This window comes from Balaenoptera physalus (assembly GCF_965194825.1).
Source record: "Balaenoptera physalus genome assembly, chromosome: 20".
In the NCBI taxonomy this organism is placed as follows: Eukaryota; Metazoa; Chordata; class Mammalia; order Artiodactyla; family Balaenopteridae; genus Balaenoptera; species Balaenoptera physalus.
This window is the reverse complement of record NC_138901.1, coordinates 12,692,834-12,719,407: the sequence shown is the minus strand read 5'-3', so window position 1 is coordinate 12,719,407 and position 26,574 is coordinate 12,692,834. Positions and strand designations below refer to the sequence as shown.

Genomic DNA, 26,574 nt, shown 5'->3' with positions numbered 1-26,574 from the left:
GGGGATGCCCACCACCTTGCAGGTGAGGGTTCTGTGGGGAGCAGGTCTGGACACTGCAGGTTGCCCGGCACGCTGGCAGGGCCCACGGGTGCATCCCCAGGGCCCAGAGTAGCCCGGCTCCAGGCCAGCCCCCACGAAGGGCCAAGTTGGCTCGGGATCTACCTCCTGTGTCCACTGATCCTGCGCCTGACTTGTCTGCCACACACCAGGGGTGGTGCCAGGGAGCTCGTCACACTTACACATGACTTTTCCTCCCAGGAAAATGTCCAGCTGGGCCCCACCGGGGGCAGGACACCTACTCTGAGCTCAGAGGCACTGGAACAAGGGGGGACTTGCTGTTTGGGGACCAGAAGGAGGCCAAGGCCAGCAAGCCCGAGGGGATATGGGGGGCAGTAGCAGGATGGGCGTTTATCGGAGGAAAGGGGGTGGGAGGTGGCCTCAGTCAGGGCCCACAGAGGGACGGGGCCACCAACCCCCTCACTGCGCCATGCAGCGAGTACATTAAACCACTACACTCCTGAGCACATCAGAGGGTTCCCTCTAGGAATGCCATCCCAGGAGATTTATTTTCTGTTTACCTACGTTTTGTAAATGTTCTACAATGAACACGTTGTCCTGATAAGGGGGAGACAGTGCTCTAATGTCACCTAACGGAGGCGGCGCACAGGAGAGCCTGCCCTTCCCCTTCCAGGCAGAGCTGCCCTTCTGCTACTGCGGCCACTGTGTCTCCGTTCCTGGTGCCATATCAGCAAGGTGACATCAAGGTGCACTGGCCTGGCTCGTCCCCAGAGAGGAGAGGAGAGCATCCAATCAGCTGTTGATGATCCGCCAGGGCCTGGGAGGCCTGGAAGCAGCAGGAACCCTGGGAGGAGCTGTGGGCGCAGTGTGGCCCATCCAGACCCTCGGAGCCCCCTTCCCCCCTCATTCTGGGGAGGCCACTGCAGGAGCAAGACCTTAAGGATGGTGTCACCCAACTCACGTGTGGGGGCAGAGGCGGGGCTACTTCACATTCCCTGAAGCAGCAACAAAGCACCCAACTTAATAAAGGATGAGAAGCACTTCTATAAATAAAATGTTATAATATTCTGAAGAAAATAAACGAGCTTTCAGATAAATGGAAAGGCATAGCTGGGTCTTGGTGAGGAAGGATTAATATTAAAAATGTGATTCTTTCTAAAATGAAGCTATAAATACAATAAAATCCCAAGAGCGTTGAAGGGTGGGTCAGCTTGGGACAAAATAACCAGATGTTTGAGGAACACAGCCATTTCAGAAAGAAAACATCATATTGCTTGTGAATCCATCAGAAAGAGAAATATTAACGGGTCAAGAATTTTAAATTAGTCTTAAATATTAAAACTTTAAAAATTTCTAAAACACGGGAGTTCCCTGGTGGTCTAGTGGTTAGGATTCGGCGCTTTCACTGCCGTGCGTGGCCGTGGGTTCAATCCCTGGTCCAGGAACTGAGATCCTGCAAGCCGTGTGGCTCGGCTAAAAAAAAATCTAAAACAGATAGAATTAGATTAAGTTAGAAGAACAAGAATAAACAACAAGAACAAAGAACTAAGCAAAAATCTTAGCTAAAACAAAACAAAGAGCAGAATTAAAGAACACGAGCGCTGGGATAAACGGCGCATGGGTGCCACTGAGGGGTGAGATCACGGGTTGGAAGAGCTTGGCTGAAAACCTCCTGGACCTGGGAGTGAAATGGCTGTGACATGTGTGCTGACATCTGGACGGCGGGAGCCCCAGGGAGAGCACTGAAAATGGAGAGGAAGGAAGTGCATTTCTTGGAGTTAAAAAAAAATAAAGTGGGATTTCCGCAGTGGTCCAGTGGGTAAGACTCTGAGCTCCCAATGCAGGGGGCCCGGGCTCAATCCCTGGTCGGAGAACTAGATCCCGCATGCATGCCGCAACTAAGAGTCCGCGTGCCGCAATAAGTGTCCGCATGCCACTACTAAGACCCAGCACGGCCAAAATAAATAAATATTTTTTTTAAAAGTGAAAGATCTCGGTTTGAAAGGGGCCACAGGCACCAGGGAGAGGAGTAAGAAAAATACTCCCCTCCCCTAACCAAACACAAGAGGGAAAGCTTACCTCCCCAAAAGGATGATGCATAAAGAAACGAGAACCATTCGATTCTTCCTCAGCTGCTCTGGAAATAAGATGATACTGGACCAGGGCTTTCAAAGTATCGAGGAAACGAGAAGCCAGGATTCTGGGACTGTGCACCCAGCCCCAAGAAATCCAAACACAAAGGTGTGTTTAAACACACTCTCAGGCCCATGAGCCCGCAGAGGGTCTGCACTCAGACACCTGCCCTGACACAGGAGAGCCGACCGTCCGAGACACCAGCAGACAGGTGTGGCATGAAGGTGGCCACATGCCTCGGGGAAGCTGCTCATCCAGAAGGAGAGAATTGAAATGTACACGTGTCAGCGTAGGATGGGTGTTGGCTGGTCCACAATGATCCTGATGCATGGAAAGTGGACTCAACTACCAGAGATTGTCAGGTTGGATAAAAGTCTAGATAGTTTCTGCTTACAAGAGACGCACCTAGCATGTGGACACACAATAGCTGAAAGTAAAATCTGGAAAATGATCTATCAGGAATATTTTAACCAGAGACAGTTGGTGTTGCTGTACTGATATCAAACAAAAGAGACTAAAATAAATCGGATGATTAGGGTGAAAAGGGTCACTATCTGATGACAAAGGCTCAACTTACCAAGAAGATACAGCAATTTAAATATTTTTACATCTAATAAAATAGCTTTCAAATATATGATAAAAGATTGCTAGAACTACAGGGAGAAATGGATGATTCCCCATCATCTGAGCAATTCCAACCCACCTCTCCCAATCATTGACAAATCAGCTCAAGCTAATAAAATTCGGCAAGTATATAAAAGATCTGTACTACCCCACCGATCACCTTGACGGGAGGGACCACAGAGGATACAAGGATGTCTCAAGGACCCCGAGGCATTTACAACAATTGACGTGCGTGTGTGTGTGTGTGTGTGCGTGTGCGTGTGCGTGTGTGTGTCTCAACCGAGGCACAAAATGGCAAGGTGTCAAAGTGAGGGAGCCCAGAGAATGAGGACAGAAGTTAGAACGAAGTTACAAATTGGCAACAAAAAGATAAACATCACAGCACTTCTGGAATATGAAGAACATGCTGCTGAACGGTTTTTTCAAGTTAGATAGGAAATCAGAACTGAAATCTACAAATTCCTAGAAACGAGGGAAAATGAAACTCCACCTCTCAGCAAAGGCTGAGAGTCTAGTGTGAAACTTCTGAGAGAAGAGAAGGGAAGACCATGAGGGAGCCCAGTGCCCTCCAAAGACGGGGTCCCAGGATTGTCTAAAAACGTGAAAGATGCACACCTTGGACAAGCATTCTGTGTTTGTACAGACACAGAAAACTTCTAGAAAGTTATATGAGGAAGTGTCCACGAGCGTTACCTCTGGGAAGTAAACAGGAGTCCCAGCGAGATACAGCACAGTTTGTTTCAGCTTCTCTTCTTATGACATGTGACTGGTTTACTTTCAATACAAACAAACTAGTTTCATTTCAAAAGTGTAAATGCTTTATCAGGACACCCATGCTTTATCAGGACACCCATGTTCATCAAAGTCCCAGTGGGTCTCATTTCGTAGGGACGAGACTCTAACCCCTCAGCTGATGCTCAAGGCCCCTCAGTGTGTAGGACCCTTCTCCTCTCCTGCTCGAACAGCCCCTGCCCAGGACCCCCAGTTGAGCTGAGAGACCCTAGGCAGGGCTGGATGGGAGGGGAAGGAAGGACTGATTTGGGAGGTGGCTTTAGGGATCAGACGCTCCTTCCAGGCCAGGTGGGCATGATGGGCAAGGGGATGGCATGTGGCACTTTGGTCCCCAGGCCAGGTTATTTGTGAGACCTTTCTCTAGTGCCTCGTTGGCCCTCGGGATGGGGCTGGGGACCCCAATCTCGGCGCCCCTCTGTGGGGGGGCTGAATTTCACACTGACCTTGGTGCCACCTTCCCATGAGGACGACTGGCTTTGAGGTTTATCTGCCCACTAGACAAAGGTTACTCCTTTGGCACATCCAGCCAGGACTTTGTCCTGTTCTGCCTAGCTCAGATGCCAGGTTGCTGGTCAACCTTCAGGCCCAAGTCCAACTGAAGAGGTGGCCCTTTTGCCCTCTGACCTCCTTGAAGGCTGAGATGCTCCACCTGTGGGACAGATGGTATGTTCTATCCTGTCCAGTCTGGGCCCCTCCTCTTCCACCCACAAAATTCAAGGGTCCCCCAGAACTCAGTTCTGCATCCTCCTCTCTTTTCATGAAAGTGGGGCATCACCTACCCCGGCAACTCTCACTGCCTGCCTGACAAGGACTTTCCCAACCATGGGTCCACAGCCTGTGGGACCTCTCCCCTGGTGGCCTAGAAACACGTCTTTGTCCCTTACTGCACCCTGCCAGCAGGTCACCTTGGGTTCTAGCGGAAGGGGACAGTCCACATGCCACCCAGCTGGCACTGGGGACTTCCAGGCTTCCTCACCCCACCTCCAAACCACCAATATCTGTGGGCTCTCCCTTCTCCATACACCTCCGAGCCTTCCCCACCCCCCCATGGAACCACTGCAAGCACCTCCAGACTCGCTGCCTCCACCTCACTCCTGCCTTCCGGGGGGCTTTTGGAAGCTCAGGTCTGATGAGGGACGTCCCACTCTGGATGGAGACAAACCCCTTCTCCTGCCCCCCATCCCCTGACACAGCCCTGCACACGCCCCCTTATTTCTCATAGCCATTGACTCATGACTCCACTGCCCCAGGTGTAAGTTCACAGGACACAGACTGCCTGCAGCTGCATCTGTACACCTGCCCCTCTGTCACAAGGAAGATGAAGCTTGGCGAGTTTAAGCAGGTTGGTCAGTGGGGAGTGACAACGAGTGGATGAAGGGTCAGCAGCTGCCTCCTGGTCGGCAGTAAAGCTGGGCCTTGCTGACGAGCCCCCGAAAGCTGGCGAAGCTGGACATGGACCAAGGACTCTGGATTCAAGTCCACAACACCTGCTTCCCTCCAGCAATTTGAAAAACGGAGCCTAGAGTGAACAAAGAATGACTCAAACACCTCCGCCCTTCCCCACCCGTGTAACGCTCACATATTCCCCTTATTCCCCACTTTCAGAGTCTCAAAGAGAAACTTTTATCTTAGTGATTTTTATAATAAGCACCAAAACCATCTGTACATGAGAAACATACAAACCCCTGTAATGAACCCCTAGCTTCCAATGTTTCTCCAAGGTCAGCACCTATCGGCCTCCACCCTCTGGGAACGATCTCACACAGGTATGCCCCTAGGTCACCTTCGTCTGCCCACGATGTGTCTCCATGCCCACCCTGGGTATGACCCTCCATGGGGAGGGAGCTGGGAGGAGGAGCCCCTTCTGCTCAAGGGCTAATACAGTGCAGTTTAACCTTTTCACTCTGTACCCCTGCTCCTATTTATTACGGCTGCTTATCGCTGTCTGCACCCCCAGTCCTACTTCCAAGCGGACCCAACTTGCGTTTCTGACAAGTTGGAATCAGGCTCTGAGGAGTCTCAATAGGCAGTGCTCTGCCCCTTGGGTGCGAGCCTGTGTGTGTGGGTGGTGCACACAGGAGGGGACTGGCAGGTCCCCTGATCCACGAAGGGCAGTGAACCCACCCAGCTCCCCAAAGAAGCATCTGTTCTGAGGAAGCTTGAGGATGGAGAACTCCAGGGATTGGCTCTCCAGGAAAACAACCACCTGCTGTTTTCTTTAGAATAATCATCTAATGCAGTGTAGGAAATCACTACCAAGAAAATCATCAACTTTTCCCGTGAACTCAGGGCAGTTCCTGAAACTCGAGTGACTTCCCGTTACTTGGGTTTCCTTCCTGAATATAGGACCTGGGTGCCCAACCTCAAGCGGAGCCTGGATCCTCCTTCCCGCCTCCTCCTCGCCTGGCTCCGCCCCGGGATCGCTCAGTTTTAACCGGCCCACAGCGCACAGACGAGCTGCAGCTGCGGGCGTGGATGAGCCGGGCGCATCGGGACCCTGGACTCAGGTGAGGGGCTCGCGGGCCGGGAGGGGAGGCCCAGAGGGGCGGGGGCGGGGCTCCGGGTGTCGGACAGCTTGGTGCACTCAGGTGCGCGCTGGGATGGAGACGGCGTGGCGCGGAGCTCCCTACCCTCACTCAACGCTGGCCGCCTCTTGCCACAGGGATGCGCCCAGAGCGCCGGGCCGGGGTCCGCGAGCCAGCGACCAGGGGCGCAGGTTGCACGCCGAGGGAGGGGACAGGGACGTCGCGTCGAGGTGGGAAACTGCGTCTCTGCAGGGCGTCCCCAGGCTCGGCTCTTGGAGGGGCAGAGAGGTGGCATCTCGGGCTCCCAGGCGTCCACCCATCCGGACAGAGGCCCTTCTGCCCCTGACCACGTCTGTGGCGAAACGCATTCACGTCCAGGGCCAGCACGGCGGCTCTCCCACTCGCGCACACACGCTCACTTTCGTGCACACATTCACACTTGTGTGCACTCCCAGGGGTGCACACGCACACTCGTGGACTCTCACACTCATAGGCACTCAGCTCATTCACTCACAAACACTCGTAAAACAGAATGAAACCCCCCAGAGACTTCCCCTAAGGTGGTGTGGGTGGTCAACTGCCCCTTTCCACGCTGCCCTTTCATTTTTGGTTTAACTGCAGCAGCAATCAGTAAATTCAATTCACCACCCACTACTGGTTAATGACCTGCAGTTGGAAAACCACTTTACATGCCTGTGGTGCCAGAGCCCCTGGGGGGCCTTCATCCCCAGGGACATAGTGATAGTGATAGTGAAGGTGGTGGGGAGGTGCCGAGGTCCCAGGAGGGTACGACCAGCAGGTGCAGGGAGAGGAGAGTTCTCAGAGGAAGTGCCTTGTGGGTTTTTTTTGTTATTATTTTATAAAGTCTTATGGGATATCCAAATGTATTTATTTGTTTGTTTATTTAAAATATTTATTTGTTTATTATTTATTTTTGGCTCACACTGTGTCTTTAGTTGCAGCATGCGGGATCCTTAGTTGCGGCATGCATGTGGGATCTAGTTCCTCAACCAGAGATAGAACCCGGGCCCCCTGCAGTGGGAGCGCAGAGTCTTACCCACTGGACCACCAGGGAAGTCCCCAGGAAGTACCTTGTGAACGAGAGTGAGAAGCAGCCAGGTAGAAAGGCAGAAGGGAAGACATGTGCTGAGGCTGAGGCGGCAAGGGTTTTCAGGCTCGGCCCCTAGGCCTGGAGGACTTTCATGCCCAGTGGGGATTCCCTCCAGGCCACAGCAGTAGGGACAGGACATGGGCAGTGGCGCCCTGGACTGGGGCATTTCCTCCCTCTGAGCCAGGAATTGGGGCTCTGCGCCTTTTCAGCTATCTTCTGGAGGTGGTTGGTCACCTCCCTCCACAGTGTTGGTGAAAAGCCAGCCGGGGCAGCGTTGTGCTCACCTTCCCATGTAAACATCCAAGTACATACAAGTGGGTGTTACCGGAGCCTCTGCGGCAGGCGGGAAAGCTGTTCCAGCTGCTCTCAGGTGCTGTGGGAATGGAGATTCCCACTGACCAAGGACCCCTGTGCACCTGGCCAGCCGACACCCTTAATTCCACAAACCTGCTGCCTCTGTTTCCCCAAGATCCTGTGGCAGGACAAGGTGCTGGCAATGGCATGCACTTCCCAAGGTGTTTCACTGACTCCCAAATGTGAACAGCTCCCAAGTGACTGCACAAATCCCAGCTGTGTTGCCCCATCTTGATATGCGCACATGCCAGCACCTGTGTCCATGATTTGAGAGAAATCTGAATTGTTGCCTCGGTTTTCCCAATCCCAGAAGTCTTGGGGCCCCTCCAGTCCTTGCCCCATGCATGCAATCTTCCTGTACCACACCTGAGCCTCTGCCTTCTCACCCCTCACTTTCCCTGTTGTGCCCTGGCCTCCCTCTCTCCCATTTTTCTGTCCTTTGCAGCATTGGAGAAAAGAGGGGAGACTCAAGCAGAGTAGTGGAGCTGCCAAACTTAAAAACCCATCTGAATTTCAGATAATGAATCACTTTGAAATACAAGTATGTCGCAAATGTTGCATAGAATATACCTAGGTTTAAAAATAAGACAGCAGTGGAGCCCCAGACAGATCAGGGCAGCAGAATGTTCCTGAGGACATGGGGATCTCCCTCCATCCCCAGTCCAGCTCCTCCATCTCCAGTATAGCTCTTTGCAGACAGCCCTTCTGTGCTCTATAAGGTGGAAGTTTGTGTCTCCATTTTATAGATTTTGTTCAGTTGAGTTAAGACTTGTCCACAGTTTTGGGGATCTGCCCCGAGCTGGAGGTCTTCCCAGCTCTTAGGCTGTATCCTCTGATGGTGAGGAGCCAGGCCCAAGGTGGCTGTGGTTTGGGGGCAGAGATGGGTGTGACCCAGGTGTCTCTTATCTGGATTCTGGAACCATGCAGGGGCTTTCCTGGTGAGGAGAACCTCAGGGAGCACATGAAGTTTGACTGAGAGGTTCCTGTGTGTGAGGGCAGAGCCCCCCCATGGCCTGAGGAAGGCTCAGAGGAGACTGGAGGCTTTGGGCAGTGGGAAAAGGAGCCTGGAGTCCCAACCAGGGCCTGTCTGGGAGCCCACACCTTCAGCAGCCTCTGGCTTCCCTCTGACAACATGACAGAGGATGGCCAGGGGTCACCTTTACACAGGTCATACCCCTCAGGAGGACACCAGGTGGTGGTAGGAGGTCTGTGACACTTCCTGGTTTAATAGTCTTCTGGTCATTTCATTGTGTGTGACAACATACCTATAAATAGCACATCTAATGACTACAGATGGGTGTTTCTTAAGGTGAGGCTACAATAAATACTAATGTTTAAAAAAATGAGTCAGTGTAAAAAAAATGGTACTGATGAACCTAGTGGCAGGGCAGGAGCAAAGACACAGACATAGAGAATGGATTTGAGGACACGGGGGGTGGGGAAAGGGGAAGCTGGGGTGAAGAGAGAGTGGCATCAACATATATACACTACCGAATGTAAAATAGTTAGCTAGTGGGAAGTAGCAGCATAGCACAGGGATATCAGCTCGGTGCTTTGCGATGACCTAGAGGGGTGGTGTAGGGAGGGTGGGAGGGAGGCTCAAGGGGGAGGGGATATGGGGACATGTGTATGCTTATGGCTGATTCACTTTGTTGTACAACAGAAACTAGCACAGCCTTGTGAAGCAATTATACACCAATGAAGACGTATAAAAAATAAAATAATTGTTAGGATACTGGGGTATATAGTGTGGTGAAAACCACAGAGGTTGGGGCGGGAGGCTGGCGGGAACGGGATACTGGGGGGCTGGCCTCACTAGGGTGTTTCCCTGGCAGGCAGGTGAAATAGGACATACCAATACTGAGGGCAAAGGGTGGCCTGGCAGACCTGACTCAGGCTCGGGGAACCCCCGCACACCTCTCTCAGAGGGCCCCGTCCTCATTGCTGGAGGTCCCCGGCTGTCCTCCCAGCCAACCTCTGGACCTCAGCCTGCTGCTTCCTTTTGCTTTCCTTTTACTTGTCAACACACATGCTCCCTCCCAAAGTCCAGCCAGGCAGGTCAGCCTCTGTTACGTGAACACACTTTTGCTGAGGTCACCCCCTCTCCATGTCACCTGATCCAGGTGTGAACCAAGGCTGACCTTTACCCTCCTAGCTCAGCTGAGGCCCCTGCCCAGGGCCCATCATGGGGGACTGACTGCACCCTTCATGGGAACGGCCCTGCAGGGGAGGCTGAGCAGGTCTGCAGGGATTGAGCACCTACTGTATGCAGAGCAAGTGGGAGGCCCTGAGGAGCCCTCCCCCCAGCACTGTGTGTGTGTGTGTGTGTGTGTGTGTGTGTGTGTGTGTGCCCTGTGTGCTTGCTTGCATGTGGAGGGCTGGGCCTCGCAGGGAGTGGGAGTAGGATCAAGGAAGCCTCTGAAGAGGAGGTGGTTTCTCCAGGCTGGTGAGGCCCTGCACGGTCCAGGATTGTGAACTAACCCACCCATTCATTTATTCTCAATCAACATCCCAGAAAGTGTACTTGGAACTTGAAACACGACTCTTAAGTTTATAGGAAGGATAAACGCTGGACAAGAGTCAGGAAAACATGTGATGAGGAAAGGTTTTGAGGGGGAGGGTTTCCTTCTGGATACTACAGACCCCTGGGTATCTCCCTCCGAGAAAGAAGACGCCTGCTAAGTCTCGAGGTTGCACAGAAGGAACGTGGTAGAAATAAATTCGCGTTCAGAGGACTCCGGGTGTCAAGTCTGTGCACTGGGCATTCGGTGGATACGCCAGGCCACCAGCAGGGGGCTCCACCACACATGCCGCTGAAGGGCCAGGCTCCCAGAGCATGGGCTTAGGTGGCGTTCATGTTTTGGTCCCCTGGGGGTGAATCCTTCACGTGGCCCTGAGGACACCTGCCCGCTCCAGCCTTGGGGGTCAGCAGGCAGGCCTCCCTGGGAGCGTGTCCTCCCGCATCTCCAGCCTGGGGAGACTTGGCCTGCCTCCCCGTCGATGGGGCACACAGACCCACGTTGGATGGCCGGGGAAGTGTGGGGACCAAAGACTGTTCTGAGGTCGGTGGAGGCAGCAGAGTGGCAGGAGTTGGGGGGGAGACCTTGAGGAGACTGGAAATGCTGGGGGTCCTGCCCAAGGCTTCCTCTAGGGAGGGCCAGTGGCCAGAGATGACCACACAAGATGAGTTTCCTGTCTGCTCAGCCAGGCTCGGGGTAGGACACACCTGTGCAGGGGTCTCCCTCCAGGTAGCCCTGAGGGCTCTGGCCAGGGGGCCAGGAGTCACTGTGTACCACCAGCAAGGATGCCTTTGGGCCCCATGTGTTGCTCGGCACCATTCTGTGTATTCCAATTTAAGAAAACTTGTTTTGCAAAAATACTCAGGAAAAGGACTGAGCAGATCTTATCTGAGGTGCCAGGAAAAGCCCCAGCACAGAAAGTTGCAAAACCTCTTTCTAGAACCATCTATCACATAAGGCTCTCAGCAACATGTAATGGTGATGAGCTGTTTATACCCATCCTGGCAATTGCTGACTAGCAGTGAAATCAGAAAGGTAGCCACTGGATTGTGTCCAACTGTGAAATCTCAGCCTCTTTTGTGTTATGCTGAGCAGGTTCGGGCAGGATCGGGACAACGGCCCCTCTCCACTCAATCATCAAAAACTTGGTTCTAAAAAAAAAAATTGATTAAAATTATGTTAATGTTCTCATGGAAGACAAACGTCCAAGGAAAGATAAACAGAGCGGTAGAGAGAGCCTGCCATCCCAGGGGTGAAAACACATGATGGACAACAGCGGCTTGGACCGCATGGCTTGGCAGGCTCTGAGTGGCCCCGCTTGGTGGGGGTCCCTCGGCCAGAGGGGACAGGGTGCTTCACTCTTCAGTGCCTCGGGCACCACTTGCCCTCCTGGAAGGAAGCAAAATTAGACCCTGTCACATGCCACTTGCAAAAAGACCTTGAGATGGATTTAAGATTTGAACATAAAAATAGACAAAATTTGGCCATGATGTATTCTCAACGGTCTGGGAGGCCTTTTTATTTTTATTTTCTTTTAAATTTATTTATTTTATTTTTGGCTGCGTTGGGTCTTCACTGCTGCTTGCGCGGGCTTTCACTAGTTGCAGCGACCGGGGGCTACTCTTCGTTGCGGTGTGCGGGCTTCTCATTGTGGTGGCTTCTCTTGTTGCGGAGCACAGGCTCAGTACTTGTGGCACACGGGCTTAGTTGCTCCGCAGCATATGGGGTCTTCCCAGACCAGGGCTCAAACCTGTGTCCCCTGCATTGGCAGGTGGATTCTTAACCACTGTGCCACCAGGGAAGTCCTGGGAGGCCTTTTTAAAAGGATACTTTAAACAAACAAAAACCACTTTAAAACAAAATCTTGAAACTTTCAAGGAAAAGACAGACAGGATGACATAAACATGTGGAGTCTTTATTCCAGAAAAAATCAGGGGAGAAATGATGTTGGGGAGGCACTTGCCATGGATGGTGGTTTGTTTCTGTAAGGCGTGAAAGTCTTATAAACCTGTAAGGAGAAGACAGACAATCCCAGGAAAATGGGCAAAGGGCTTGCAAAGGCAGTGGCAATGCAGAAACCCAAAGGGCCAAAAGCAGGATGAGCCGGTCTGCCCCGTGTAGTCCCCGACCTCATCTTTAATTATAGCTGCAAAGGCCCTATTTCCAAGTAAGGCCACCTTCACAGGTTCTGGATGGACATGTGTTTTGGGGGTCACCATTCACCCCACTACATACAGTATGAAGGGAGAAAGGAGAGAGGATGGGCAGTGGGCATCTCTGATAAAGCTCGTCTAATATGATTCCACATATGTAAAATTACTCGTGTGTGTGTGCACACGTGTGCACAAGAATACGTGTCTCTCAGTTGACATCTTTCAGTGCTTCTTTCTTCCTCAGCTACAGATATGGTACATATATGAGAAAAGAAGGCTGTCCTTCCGACAGTGAATTAGGAATAGAAACAAGTTTAGAAAATCAAACAAAGGAAGCTGGGAAACAGCAGCACCGGTCACACGAGTTCAGACTCTGGCCCACTGACCACTCTGGAACCCGACCCCGGCCCCACGCAGCTCAGAGCCACTGGAAGGGACCACACCTGGTGGGGCCTGGCGACTCAGCTTCCAGGGTGGCCTACACCTCCGCTGCCTCAGGACCTGCCACTGCCTCCTGGCAGCCGGGTCCGCCGGCTAAGCCTGGAAGGATGGCAAAAGGAGGCTCCCCAGCGGAAACTGGCCAGTAGCCTATCATACTATTAAAAACAGCTAAAATAAAGCTTCTCTATTTTTTAGGAATGCAGAGGCGCAAAACAATGCATAAAAAAGCAAAGGAGTGATGTGGAGGGTTGGTGGGGGGAGGCAGCGGGGGGGCCGGCGGGGCTGCCTGGTGGGTGCAGGTTAGGGGCAAGGTCAGCCAGAGCCTGATGTGGGAGGTGGGCTCATGGGTGCTGATTATTGGGAGTGAATGAATGAATGAGCTGGACCAGTGGTGGGAAGACACACACCAGGAATCATAGTAACGCAGCTCTGGGCCATGTGTGCTCTTATATTAAACAGGTATCCATGCATAGATGGAAAACTGGCATCCAGGGTATAGCAATTGCCTCTGATTTATGAAGTTTAGGAACACTGCTGCTAGCACTGTCATAAGATGCCTGGGCACATGCAGCACAGCGATTAATCAAACCTCAGGGAGATTCAGGGTCCCTGTTCTTAAGAGAATAGGCACATACCACGTAGAGTCCATTCTGGGTTTGCCATGGGGTCTCATCCAGGATGCACCCAGGGTCAGCACCATCTACTAGAGACCAGAGCACCAAGACACCTAAGGGCAGGGGGATGCGTTGTCACCGGTACACCATACCCTGTACACACCCCACCCTGGGACTCCAGAATCCCATGTGGATTGAGTGAGAAAGAAAGCACCACCCATCCATCAGCCTGGCCATCTGTCTGTCTGCTCTGCCTGGTCCATCCCCCTGGAGGGTGAGCCAACTGGGACCAGCCCTGGGCCCATGGGCACACCCATGCTAGGGTCCACCCCTGCCCTCCCCAGGAGTGTGGCCGCCAACCCAGAGCCCCTGCAGACCCAGCCATTCAGGAGGAGGACAGGAGAGCATGGGTTGGTTTGCATTTTACGTTCTCGAAACCCTTCCTGACTCAAATTAGATGTTTCTTTCAAAAGCTGGATGTAGCCATTTTCCTTCCAGGGTAGAGTGGGCCTCCCTCTCCTGCTGCTCCGAGGCCCCCAGATCAGCAGGGCCGTGCACCCTGTCCCACTCCCACCAGGAGCTCCCAGGGCCACCAGTACACTGGCCAGGACCTGCTGGTCCAAAGACCACTAGCCCAACAGGAGTCCCAGGGGCGAGGCAGGTAGAGGGGGCAAGACTACAGGCAGTCAGCTGTCAGCTCGGCTCTGAGGCAGGAACCCAGAGGGGGTTGGGGCAGAATGGGGAGATGGGACAACAGGGAGGACCACAGGCCCCACCTGGTCAAAGTCCCATGGATTTGACAAGTTTCCACACATGCAGTGCTTGGAATGAGGGTGCGATGTGGCCACAGTGGGGGGGGACGACTGAGATTGTCCCTCCCAATGTCATTCTCCTTGCTCGGCCCAGAGCCTCCTGAGGTCAGGACCGAGCCTGTTCACCGACGGCCCCAAGCTCCTGGAAGCGATTGCGTTCACAGTTCTCTTTGCTCCTGGCTCTTCTGCCCAATTCCCCCCAAAGTGGAAAAAACTCAGAAAGGCTGAATTCAAAACGGAAGGGTCCCAACTCTATGACGTTCTGGGAAAGGCAAAACTATGGACACAGTAAAAAGATCAGTGGTTGCCAAGAGCTGGGGGGAAGGAGGGGTGAATAGATGGAGCACAGAGGATGTTTAGGGCAGTGAAACTACTCTGTTTGTTACCTAATGGTGGATGCATGTGATTATACATTTGTCCAAACCCATTAAATGTCCCACACCGAGAGTGAACCCTGATGTAAAGCGTAGACTTCAGTCAGTGAGAACAAAGCACTATAGGCTCATCAGATGTAATGAATGCCCCACTGACTGGAGATGCCAGTAATGGAGGGTGTGGGAATTGTCTGCACTTCCTGCCCAATTTTTGTGTAAGCCTAAAACTGCTCAAAGACAAAACCAAAAAGTTTATTATTATTATTATTATTATTATTATTATTATTATTTTAATCAAAGGGTCAATAGTTTAAATAGCTTAAACTGATCAGGATAAATGTCACTTTTACTGGAGGCTGAAGCCTGAGATGGGCACTTGTTTCAGAGGAAGTGAAAGTTCAGTTTTCCTGATCAGAACTCACGAGTTCCACAGGAAGACTCTTTTTGTTAATAAATCTGGCAAGAGGGCCAAATGTCCCCAAATGCCCAGCTGTGGAATGCAAGAGCGGGAGAGGGGCTGGGGGCTTCCAGGGTGGTCTTAGGTTGGTGTCAGGTTCAAGCGGCTACGCGAGATTCTGTGTGTCACGACCCGTCTCTACAGGACACACGGCTCAGGCAGTTTTGTATGTTTTATATAAAACTGAAGGATAACCCCTGCGATGTAAATGGGGTTGTCTCCCAGGGACTTGTTTCCTGTCTCGTCCATGTTTCTCATCCGTCTGACACTGGCCCCACTGCACACATCATAAAGGTACAGAGAAGGGTCGAGGCACAGCGGTCAGGGAGGAGCTTGGGGACCCCCACCCGCCCTGGCCAGGCTGTGGCCGCTCCCACTGGCTTCTGAAGGAGGCCAGGGGGCCTCTGACTCATCGGCTTTCCTTCATCCAGGGAGTGTCCCAAAAACCACTAAGGAAGACGAGGGACCCCTGAGGCCTGCTCTCCGTCCTGCCGGCCATGTTGACCTCGGCATCTCCCCTTCCCGCTCCCAGCATGCTCTGGGCCCTCCTGCTCTTGGCCGCCTCTGGGAGTGCTCAGAGTAGAGGTAAACTTCGTGGTCCCACTCTGCTAGGGGGGCCCCCCCCGGGGGTGAGACAGGGGTGGAAGGAGAGACCTAGGTCAGGCCAGGAGGGCCCAGGCCCCAGGTAGTGTCAGTGACCCCAGAGAGGGCAATCAGTGGATGTCCTGAGGCCCAGCCGTGACCCACATGTTGGACTGTATCCCCACACAGGCTGGGACAGCCCCAGCTGCACCGAGGACGCGGTTTCTGTGTTCAGGGGCAAGCCAGCCATGATGGCCTGCAACATCTCCAACCTCTTCTCCCACATCAACATCTCCCTGCAAACCTACCATGGGGAGAGCTGGCAGCTCGTCTTCAGTGTAAAGGCCCCAGGAAACTTCCGCCAGGGTGGATGGCAGCTCTGGGTTCAAGGGGGCGAGGCGCATCTGGTGATTGAAAAAGCCCAGGACACCCAGGCCGGGCAGTACAAGTGGAGTCTTGTGGGGCTCCAGAGAAACCTCAAAACCACCACCCTGAACGTCTCAGGTGAGGGCAGGAGCGCCTTGACCCCCAGGTGCTTTCCTGTTTGGGAGGGGCAGCAACCAGGGAGGAGCAATTCCTGCCCACCTGAGGTGCCCAGAGCTACAGGGATGGGGTCTAAAGAGGGCTTCCATTGGCTCCATCCACCCCACATCTGTGCCCCCTCCGAGCTTCTCCCCAGGGCAGCCCGTGCACGCATGCCCTGGGCACCATCCCCTGTTTGCCTGCACAGGGAGCTGGTCCCTTCCCTCCCTAAAAACCTCCCACCCCCCACCTCTTCCTTTGCTGCAAAACTCCCCAAGTCACCACCCCTCACTCTCACCCCCCCACACCCGGTTGTAATGCAGTCGTGGTCACCCCGAGCTCTGGGGACAGGGAGCAGGGGTTCAGCTTTGCCCCCGACCAGGTACAGTGGGAGGGGCTGAGAACGGCACCCCCAGCCTAGCCGGGCCCTGGGAGGGGAAGCCAGTGAGGCCCTCATGGACTCCTGTATCCAGACCTCATCTGATACCTGGGGTGGAGGGGCTGCATAAGGGCTGGCCCTGGGCAGGTCCCCACCAACCTATCTGGAATCTCTCTTTGGCAGAGCCTCAAGACACACTCTTCACACCTTCCCAGGGTAGGTGTTTCTATCTTCATCCTGGGGTACAGGAGGGGAGCCTCAAGGAAGCCCCCTTGGGTCTCCCCCCATCAGACACCCGCACCCTCTGTGCCTGGCACCCTGCCCATCCCATGCACCCCATCTCCCTGCTACTCTCCCACCTATGGGTTTCCTGGCTGGAGGTGATGTCCCCCTCGAGGGTGCCCTCAAGGCAGGCAGTGGCTCCTGCACCAGTGAACAAAGGGTGGAGGTCCCGCCTACTCCCCACAGGCCCGGAGATGCTGCTCCCCAATCTCAAGCCTGACCCCGAAGACAAGAGCCAGGTCCAGGTGGTCCTCCCCATCCTCGCCCTGGTCGCCCTCTCCGTCCTGCTGGTCTGCTTGCTGGCCTGGTGCAGAAGGTCTGGCTCCCCAAAGTTCTCCAAGCTCCAGCAGGTATGGGCCCCTGTGCCTGGTCTGTGGGCCGAGCAGGGGGTCTTGGATGGGGTCTTCTGAGACTCAGCACGGACACTCGGCCCCATGGCCTTGTACCCACCGGGGCTAGTGGGAGAGTGGGGAGCGTGCAAGGTCGCAGAGCGCTGGTGCCCCTCCCCCAGAGGACCCCAGCCCACTATGCCAGTTCCAGGCCCAGAACACAGATGCCCCACTCCCAGCCAGACCACCGGGTCCCCACTGTCCCCAGGACACCCTGGAGGATGGCATGGGGGGAGCTGGACTCCCTGCTCCTTCCAGGAGACCTACGATGTGTGGGCAGTTGGTGTGTCCTCAGGTGTGCCTGTAGGCACAGGTGTCTGCCGATGGCTCTCATCCTTCCCTCCCTCTCTCCCCAGATAAGGAGGCTCTGAGCCAGAGTGGGGAGTTCTGTGCACCACACTCTGCACTACACAGAGGGAAAGTGAAGGGAGGACCAGGCCGAGGACTAGGAAGCCTGGCAGCGTCCTGGCCTCACCCTGACAGGCAAGCCAAGGAGGGCTCTTCAGCAGCTCCTGTGGCCAAAAGTGCAAAAGTTTCAAGTTCCAAAGCACTTGACCCAGCAGGACCCTCCCCCTCCTCTGCTCCATCCAGGCCTCTTGGCCTGGGCTCCTCCCTGGGGCAGGAGGGCCATGCTGCTGTCACCTCGGAGACACCCCAGTCTGGGGTCCTGTTTTGATCGTGGACACCCTCCTGTCTTTGGACTATGAACAAGAACAAGTTTTGGGGACCCTCCTGCCAGCAGTTGTGGTGCCAGGATGCGGGGATCAGGGACCTGAGATGGCACGTGGGCCCCTCCTCCACCACCAGGGGGTAGAGCAGCCCCTCTGGAAGGGAAGCAGGACAGGTGGCTGCTGGGGACCTGTGTCCAGCCCCCTGGTCTCCCCTAGCCCTGGGGCTCCCCTCCCCCGCATCTGCCCCACCTGCTGGCTCTTCTAGGTCCCCAACCCATTTATGCCAGATGTCTTCATGATCAAAACTGTGTAACTCCACTGAGTGTGTTCTTTTTTTTGGCAGGGGGTGGTGGGGTAGGTCTTTTTTCTTCCTTTCCTCTTTTGTTCTCTTCTTTTATGATTTGATGACTGTCTTTAGTGTTGTGTTTGAATTCCTTTTTCTTTTTTGTGTGTATATCTATTATAGATTTTTGGTTTGTTGGTACCATGAGGTTTTGATATAGCAGTCTATACATATGCATGATTGTTTTAAGTTGCTGATCTCTTAATTTCAAATGCATTTCAAATATCCTGCATTTGTACTCTCCTCCTCTCATGATTACTGGTTTTGATATCATATTTGTGTGTGGATGATTTGCTATCTTTACTGTGTGTTTGCCTTCACTGGTGAGCTTTCCCCTTTCATAATTTTCTTGTTTCTAGTTGTGGCTTTTTCTTTTCCGCCTACAGAGGTTCCCTTAGTATTTGTTGTAGAACTGGTTTGGTGGTGCGTTTAGTGTATTCTTAAAAGGTACATATAAGGTGATAAAAGAAGATTTTTCTAGAAGTACTGCATTCAGTGCTTTGCAAAACATCCGTATTGCTAACCCTCAAGATGAATAAACTAAACCAAATAGCAAATCGTCAAATGAGCTGAGAAACACATTTTTAAGTGGAGAAAATAAAAACCTCAAACAAGCTGCTTCGAGTCTTAAAAACTAAAAAGTTCCAAGGCATCCAAAAGACCAGACATCTGGGAGTCCTCACTCACCATGAAGAATTCAAAACTGGAGACCCTGCGTGGTGCCTGACGACTGTGGCCTCACAGGAGAAGGATGACCCCAGAGCAGCTTTGCTGGCACCCAGAGTCCAGGTCTGCATTTGCATCTCTCAGGTTAAAGTAACGTTCACACGAGAAATACTGGGTTTGTGCCACCACAGGGCCAAGCCCATGGGACACAGTGTGCACAGCACCTGGGACCGCCATGCTTTGGGGGCCATGAAATCTGTTCCATTTTGCCTGAAACAGACAAAAAGTGTTGATGCATTTGAAGTAATTCAAAGGTTATTTTAACATTGGTATTATGGTGGGAAGGGCTCATGTAAGTCATTCAACCCCTGCACACCCAAGGCAGGAAACCTAGAAGGAAATACTGCATCTGGGTCTCTGACTAATTTTCATTTTCTATTTGTTGCTTGTCTGTATTTTCAAGGATTTCTCTAAAGGAAGTTTAGTTCTGAGTCCTTGCAATGCCCTAGAAGCCCTTCCCCCTGATTCCCTCTGCCTCTCTGCAGCCACACTGGCCCTCGTGCAGACCCGCAGACACACCAGGCACTTTCTGGCCTCAGGGATCATGCACCTGCTGATCCTTCTGCTTGGAACGCTGTTCCCAGACACCACGTGACCCTCCCTCATCTCCTCAGTCCTTTACTCCTATGGCCCCTTGAGGTTTGGTCACCTCTCCTGACACAGGCTCTGTGTCCTGCTGCAGGTCTGCTTCTCCATCCCTGGAGGTCAGCTCCGGGCCACAGGCCTCTTGTCCATTTTGCCCTCTGCTCTTGGCAGGCACTGGCACGTCCGGGCGCCCGGTGAGTGTTGGTGATAAACAAAGGCAGAATGAGATTAGGAAGGGTCTCGTTTTGCCAAACCCTATGCTTTCATCACCTCCTGCAAACAACTTGCTAGGTTCCTAGGGGCCTTTGGCAAGATTCTGCCCCCGAAATAGATACCCCTCGTGCAAGGAACGTCTGTGGGTCAGCCTAGCAGACTTAATCTGCCCCCACCCCCAAACCCCACTCAGGACCCTGAGCCATCAACAGACAGGAGCATCTGCCCAGTGGAGGGGGCTTCCAGGGAAGAAACAGCTTAAGGCTTTCAGACCACATGTGACCCATGTGCACACACCTGTGTACATGCACATGTGGCTTTGGGCCCAACACTTGAGGCTTGGCCATCTGGCCCGTGGCCCACAGAGGAATGACCTCCTGGTTGCCTAGAGTCTGCCTCCGTGTCCGCGGGGTCAGGGGCCAGGCATGGGTCTCCCTCTGCCCTGGGGGCTGATCACCAGGGCCTGGCACACCAACATAGGATGCTAGTCCAGCTGAGATGCCTCCAGCCCCTGCACCCACAGGAAGCAGAATCGCAAGCCACCAGGGCAGCCGTAGCCTTGGGCACACGCCCTGGCCCCGTCCCTACAGCCAGAGCAAGCCTCCACGCTGTGGGTGTGACTGACATAATACTCCAAGTTTCTGGGCATAAATCAGGTCCCCACGTGGGGACCCCCTTATCTTTCTCCTGGGCCTTCCCCTGCCTCACCCTCCTTTCTCCTCTCCCTGTTGTGAAGCAGGGGCAGAGGACCAGGACCATGGGTCTACCTGGAGACACTCAGCAGTTTAGAGGGGGGGATGAGGGCCACCCCTCCCAGCCTCGCCCACAGCGCCTCCCCTCACTCATGGCACCGCCTCCAGGAAGCCCTCCTGGAGTGCCCAACCTACAGTCACTGTGTGCAGTCCCCCTGCCTACCTCCTGCTCCATCCTGCCCCGACTGCCCCTGGAAGTGGCTGTCTGTGAGGTGGTGGCACGCAGTTAGGTGCTGCAGACAGGAAGTCTCGACAGCCCTTTAAGCGGGGCCCTGCTCTTCCCCCACTGCAGTGAACATGGCTGGGCTCCTGGGGCTCCAACTGCTCCCCATGCTCCTTGTGCTCCCCTGCAACCTGGCTTCCCAAGGTAAGCACTTCCCAACCATCCGTCCCCCCGTCCCCCACTGCACCCATCAGCGGGCTCAGCGCTCCCATCCAGCCAACCTTGCAGCCCTCCCCTCCCCGCTCTGGACTCTCCTTCTGGGAAGGGGGTGCTTCCCCTTCCCGGGGATGCTGGGGATGCTGAGTGTGACCTTCCCTTGAAGCCTTGGCAGCCCCTCCAGAGGATAAGGTCCAGCTTTGGACACTTAGACAAAAAACAATGGGCACCAAGACGCTGATATCTGGGTGCAGAATCACTATGGTTGAATCTCTTCTTTCTCTTTACCTGAATGTCTGGGGACTTTCTCTCCTACAACCAGCAAGGCTGTCTTTGTCCTGAGAGAACATTGTCCTTCGGTTTACCTTTTGTGCGAAGTTCTGCAGTAAGAAGGAGATATTAGTTCCGCAAGGGGGGATGGGGGACCCGGCAGGTGCAATTCTTGTGTTGTCTCTCCCAAAAAAGAGCTGCAGAATTTAGTTTGTGGAGAGCTGGTATTTGGATTATGTTTGCACCTAGAAGTGGGTCCTGCTGGGCCTCACTGGGCAGATGAGGGAACTTTCTGGGTGTCCCACGGACAAGCCAGGATATGCCCACCCCATGGAGCCACTGGCTTCAGGTGCCTGGAAATGGTGGAGAAACTGAGGCAGTAGGCATTGGAAAGAGACAGGGAGACAGGACAGTGCCCCCGGCTCTCTCGGGAACTGTCATTTAAGAGGGGGAGAAGGTGTAGAGCCTGGGAGAGTGGTTGGAGGTCTCAGCGGACGGCCTGCCACTTTGGAAGGAAGAGGCCCTGGCTCCGACTTCCCCCGACCCTCAGTGTGGGGAGAGGTCACAGGCTGCCCAGCCCCCTGGGGCCCCTTTGGAAGTTGAGTACAGCCCAGGGTGCTGGCACCATGAGCTGCTCCAAGGCTTCCGAAAGTTGCCTCATCCTTGACAACAGCCGGCTGTCCAGGACTTCCCTGGTGGTCCAGTGATTAAGAATCCACGCTTCCACTGCAGGGGACATGGGTTCGATCCCTGGTGAGGGAACTAATATTCTGTATGCCACGCGGTATGGCCAAAAAAAAAAAAAAAGATATTAAAGCCTTCTTTAAATTAAAAAACAAAACCAAAATAAAACAAAAACAGAAAACACCCAGTGGGCTGACCCAGGGCACCTCTGCCCTGCCACCCTCCCCGGCAGAGAGGTGGGTCCCTGCCCCTCTGGCCAGGCTGGTGGTGACAGTGGCAGGTCCCCCTTGCAGAGGTCTGGCAGTCCCCCACCTACACGATCGCTTTAGAGGGGGACTCTGTCAACATCACCTGCTCCACCCTGGGGCCCCTGCTTGGCATCTACCTGAAGCAAAGGTGGCCGAAGCTCAGCAACGTGATTTACTATGAAAACGGGAGGGATCCCACCGTGGACCAGCGGTTCCAGGGCCGCATCACCTTCTCAGGGCTGCAGCACAACCTGACCATCAGCATGCACCACCTGCAGCTGGCCGACACCGGTGACTACGCCTGCCAGGCCATCATGAATAACGAGGTCTGGGGGCCCGGGACCTTGGTCGTGGTGACAGGTAAGGAGTGTGCCACCCTGGGGACCACTCCACCTGCCTGCTGGCCAGCCTGGGCTGCATCTGCCCCTGTCTGAGGATCCTCCCTCTACCCTTGCTTGAGTTACCACAAGCCCACCTCCTCCAGGAAGCCTCCTGGATTCCCACATGCACACACACTCCAGAGCCCCGCCCTTGCCCTGAACCCCAGAGGCTCTCATGGACTCCCTCACCTGCCAAATGCCTCTCTCTGTTCCTTCTTCCCAGAAAAACTGCCCCAAACAGAGAACACGTGCCAGGAGACTCAGCGGATACACTTTGCCCTCCCCACGGCCCTGGCTGTGGGCTTCTTCCTCGTTGGTCTGGGGCTGGGAGCAGTGTGTGTGCTGAGAAGGACACAGGTCAGTGTGGACCCTCAGATGTCATCTGCGTCCCTATAAGCCCGCATCTCTCAGAGAGCAAGGAGGGAAGGAGAGTGGTTAAGCCCCAGGGAGTTGGCCACATGGGAAACCTCAGCACCCACCCACTCCCTCCGTCAGGGTCTCCTGGAGCTCAGAGGGTTTGGACGGCAAGGTCCAAGGTGGGAGGAAACCCAAGAACTGGAGCCCCCAGCAAGGACGGGCGTGGGACCAGGAAGACACGTCCTGGTCAGACGTTTACGGGGGAGCGAGAGGAGGGTCCAGAGAGATCCTTTCGGAGAGCATGGGGATGCCGCGCGTGACTGTGAGAGTGTGCACGTGTGTGCGCACATGTGCATGGGTGTGCATATGCGAGTGTCAGGCCTGTGGGTGTGTGAAATCCATGTGCGATCATGGGCTGGAGGCAGGAGGGGAGGGGGCAACAGAGACAGGGGCCAGGAAGTGGTCAGCTTGCCCCTGGTCCATCAGCTTTTGCCCCCACCTTCACCTAGCGCCTCCAACTCCATGTCCCCTGCAACAGCCAGACCCCTCCCTGTCCAGGGCCAGGGAGCAAGGTCACTTCCACCTGCAACTCCCCGCCGCTGCCCGAGGGCCCTGCCTCGCCCACCCTTTCCCAGGCCTGGGCAGCTCTGGAGAACTGGGGGTCTGGCCGAGGACCCTCCTTAAAAGGGTTCATGCAGGCCCCCAAGTCTAAAAGCTTCCTGTGGGGAGGTGCCTTGAAGATAGAGGGTGCCCCTGAGCAAGCTGCCCCCAGTGGTAGATCACAGGCTTTCTTTCAGATCCAGAAACTTTGCTGTGCGAGGGATAAGAACTCGGCATGTGTGATCTACGAGGACATGTCCCACAGCCGCTGTAACACCATGTCCATCCCCAACCAGTACCAGTGAGCCTGGCAGGACCCCAGGCCTCCCTCTGTCCAGCAGAGCTCTGGGCAGACCATCCAACCCAGCATGGACACACAGGCAGCTCCCCACAGCAGTCAGGCTGCTGCTGCCTCCTCCAGGCAGCCCTCCTTGCCTGCCTCCCACCCTTGAGGCTGCTCCTGGCACCTTGGAGCCACCGGGAAGGAAGCTTTTCTGTCGTCCTGCTGCCTTGACCCTTCCACGGCAGAAGAGGCTGCTCTGAAGGAGGGACTTGGGCCTGGGGCAGCGGGCAGCTGGGGGGTCTGGGGAGGCTGGGGGCTGAGCGCTGACCCCAGCCCAGCCTTGCCAGAAGTAAAGGGCTTCTCTTCTCCCCTTTCCAACTCCAGTGTCTATTTCTCAGCCAGCTTAGAGTCGAGGAGGGGAGGCTTGCCTGACACCCTCCCTAGAGTCTCCAAGGACTTTGACAGCCTAAGGGATTATGTGTGAGGTTTTCAGGAAGGAGGGAGGGGCAAGGGGACACACACTCACTCCAGCCCCTGTTTAGGCTGGAGAAGGGGCAAATCAACCAGAGTCCTCCTGGCCTCACTAGCCTCCACCATGGGATGACGTGGGGATGGAGGAAGGGGAGCTAGCAGCAGTGGTCTGGGGGTCTTAATAGAGGGCCACTCCCGGTGTGCGCTCATGTTGGGGTGCGATGGGACCTTGGGGAACCGACCTTGGGGAAACAGGCGCGCCAAGACTGGATGTGAACCATGGCTGCGTCCTCCTGGACTCGGAGCCAAGAAACAGCAGACCATGCTGCCCACCAACTGAGATGAGATAACCCTTCATCCATGGGGTTTGCAAGGATTAAAGTGTCATTAGCGAATGATGTTCGTTTTAGCTGGAATTATATCTTTGGGAAAGATCTTTGGGCATAGAAACAAGATTACAGTGATATCCATGGCAGTGTTGCTTTTAATACAAAAATCAACAACTGAGAAATTACCTAAATGTCCAAATAAGAGAACCGCTATATCGATTATGGTTTGCACATGCAGCAGGCATTAAAAGGGCACCATGAAGAATCTGAAACATCACGCTAGGACCTTTGCAAGATGCCATAACAATACAAGCTGGTGCAGAGTGTGTGTATGATCCCACATTTATAAAGCACAGATGGGTGTATGTAGTTGTTTAAACACATGACAGTACTTTTATGTCTACACAGATGACATAATGGAAGAACAAATGGGGTGTTGACACTGGTTCTGTCGCTGTGAGGTGTGTGTCACTGGGGCAGGGAGTCACTGGGACACCCTGGGCTTGGGCTGGGCAGCTCAGAACATGATCTCAGCTGTTCTTGTGGAGGGTACCGGGACCTGCAGCTGGGACTCAAACGGGTACCAGGGGCAAAGGCAAGGAACACAGCGCCCCTGTACCCCCTACCTCCCAGGGCCCTGAGGAAAGGCAGGCCACCCTACAGAGCCAAGTATACAGCAGGTGTCCACCTGTTGCCTGCTGACTTCTGGTCTCCACTCTTGTGGCCTTGGGCAAGTCCTGCCTCTCTGGGCCTCAGTTTCCCCATCTGTAAATTAGAGGAGTGGGATCCACGCTGTCTTCAAGGGCTGGGCTCTGTGGTTTCCCACACTGGCCACCCTTCCCACTGCCCCGACCCTCAGCTCTCACCGTAGTTCTGCCCTCTTCTCACCACCTGAGACGGAAGCAGACAGCGCCATCGGCCCACCTCCAGAGGCCCTTGTCATCGGAGGCATCTCTCCACCCGACTCCACCCCAGCGACCAGAGGCTGTGCCCCCTCGGTCCTCCTCCCCTCCTTGTGGTCCGTGCTCGGGGCTATGCTCCCTACCGTCCTCCCCTCGCATGATCACCCCTTAATCATCTGCTTCTCTGTCCTTTGCCAGGACTGTGATGACACGAAGGGCAGGGCTGGGTCCCGCCTCCATGTGCCCCCTGCCCCACGTTGAGCACCACTGCATGCTGGGCATGTTACATACATGTAAGCACACTGGCATTTAAGTACTCCTGGCTTTGTTTCCGTTGTGACAGAGAACCCGAGTGTGGCCTGAGTCCCGGTTCTCACATGTCTGTGTCTGGGTCTGAGCCTCCTGGGCCTCGATTTCCTCAGTGTAAAATGGGGGCAGGGAAGTGGTCCAGTGGTTAGGACTTGGTGCTTTCACTGCCGAGGGCCCGGGTTCTATCCCTGGTCGGGGAACTAGGATCCTGCAAGCCGCATGGCACGGACAAAAAATAAAAATAAAAAATGCGGCCAGCAGCTTCCCTACCTGGGGGGGACCATGAGGACCGAGATACCTCAGGTCAGCCCTCAGAGTGACTTCCGCAGAGCAAATGCTTCACCACCTTTGCGGGTGTGGACTGAGCCTACGGCAGCTAGAGGCAAAGGCCTTGACTGTGGCAGCAGCCTCCACCCTCAGACCGAAGCTTTGGGGGTTCCAGTGGGGGGCTTTTAGACTTGGAGAACCAGAGTCAGCTTGGCCCAGGCTGGCCAAGCACTGGAGCAGCAGTGGAAACATGGGCCTCCGGGCACTGGCTCCTCCTCACTCTGGCCCCCAAAGCATGGCACTGACCCTCCTGACACAGGGGCTGGCCCGGGACAGCAGCCAATGGGGAGGGGCCGGCACAGTGGGCAGAGGGGTCGGAGGGTGGGGTCTCAGCTGGCCCAGGGGGTGCACCCCTCCCACTCCAGGTTGACCTGCCCCAAATCCCTGGGCTAAACTCACTAATTAAAAGATAGTCTCAAACTGTATTTAAAAGAAAAGATTCAACACTATATTGTCTGCAAAGAACAATAGGAACAATAGGACACCACAGGTTGGAAGGAAAAGAATGGAAAACATATAAAAAGCAAACATGAACCACAAGAAAGCTGGAGTTATCAATCCTACCTTCTGGCAAAATAGTAATACTGGCAAAGTGACAATAGAACAAAAACACATAACCAGTTTGAACCCATGAATCTAAAAATAACAAAATGCATAAGAACAG

General features: G+C 54.3%; 1 protein-coding gene across 2 annotated transcripts; it reads left to right on the top strand.

The window, feature by feature from the left end:
* The first annotated feature begins 172 nt into the window (after positions 1-172).
* Positions 173-24,441, top strand: LOC309650556 (uncharacterized protein). Of its 2 annotated transcripts, XM_082442108.1 has the most exons (10): positions 175-6,074; positions 15,359-15,512; positions 15,699-16,013; positions 16,594-16,626; positions 16,879-17,042; positions 19,504-19,600; positions 20,664-20,738; positions 21,998-22,312; positions 22,556-22,689; positions 23,487-24,441. In XM_082442108.1, the coding sequence occupies exons 2-10, from the start codon at positions 15,425-15,427 to the stop codon at positions 23,592-23,594; spliced, it is 1,329 nt and encodes a 442-aa protein (XP_082298234.1). In that variant the 5' UTR covers positions 175-6,074; positions 15,359-15,424; the 3' UTR covers positions 23,595-24,441. The 2 variants fall into 2 exon arrangements, with proteins under 2 accessions (XP_082298235.1, XP_082298234.1); XM_082442109.1 differs by lacking the exon at positions 16,594-16,626 and having other exon boundaries at positions 173-6,074.
* Positions 24,442-26,574: the final 2,133 nt, after the last annotated feature.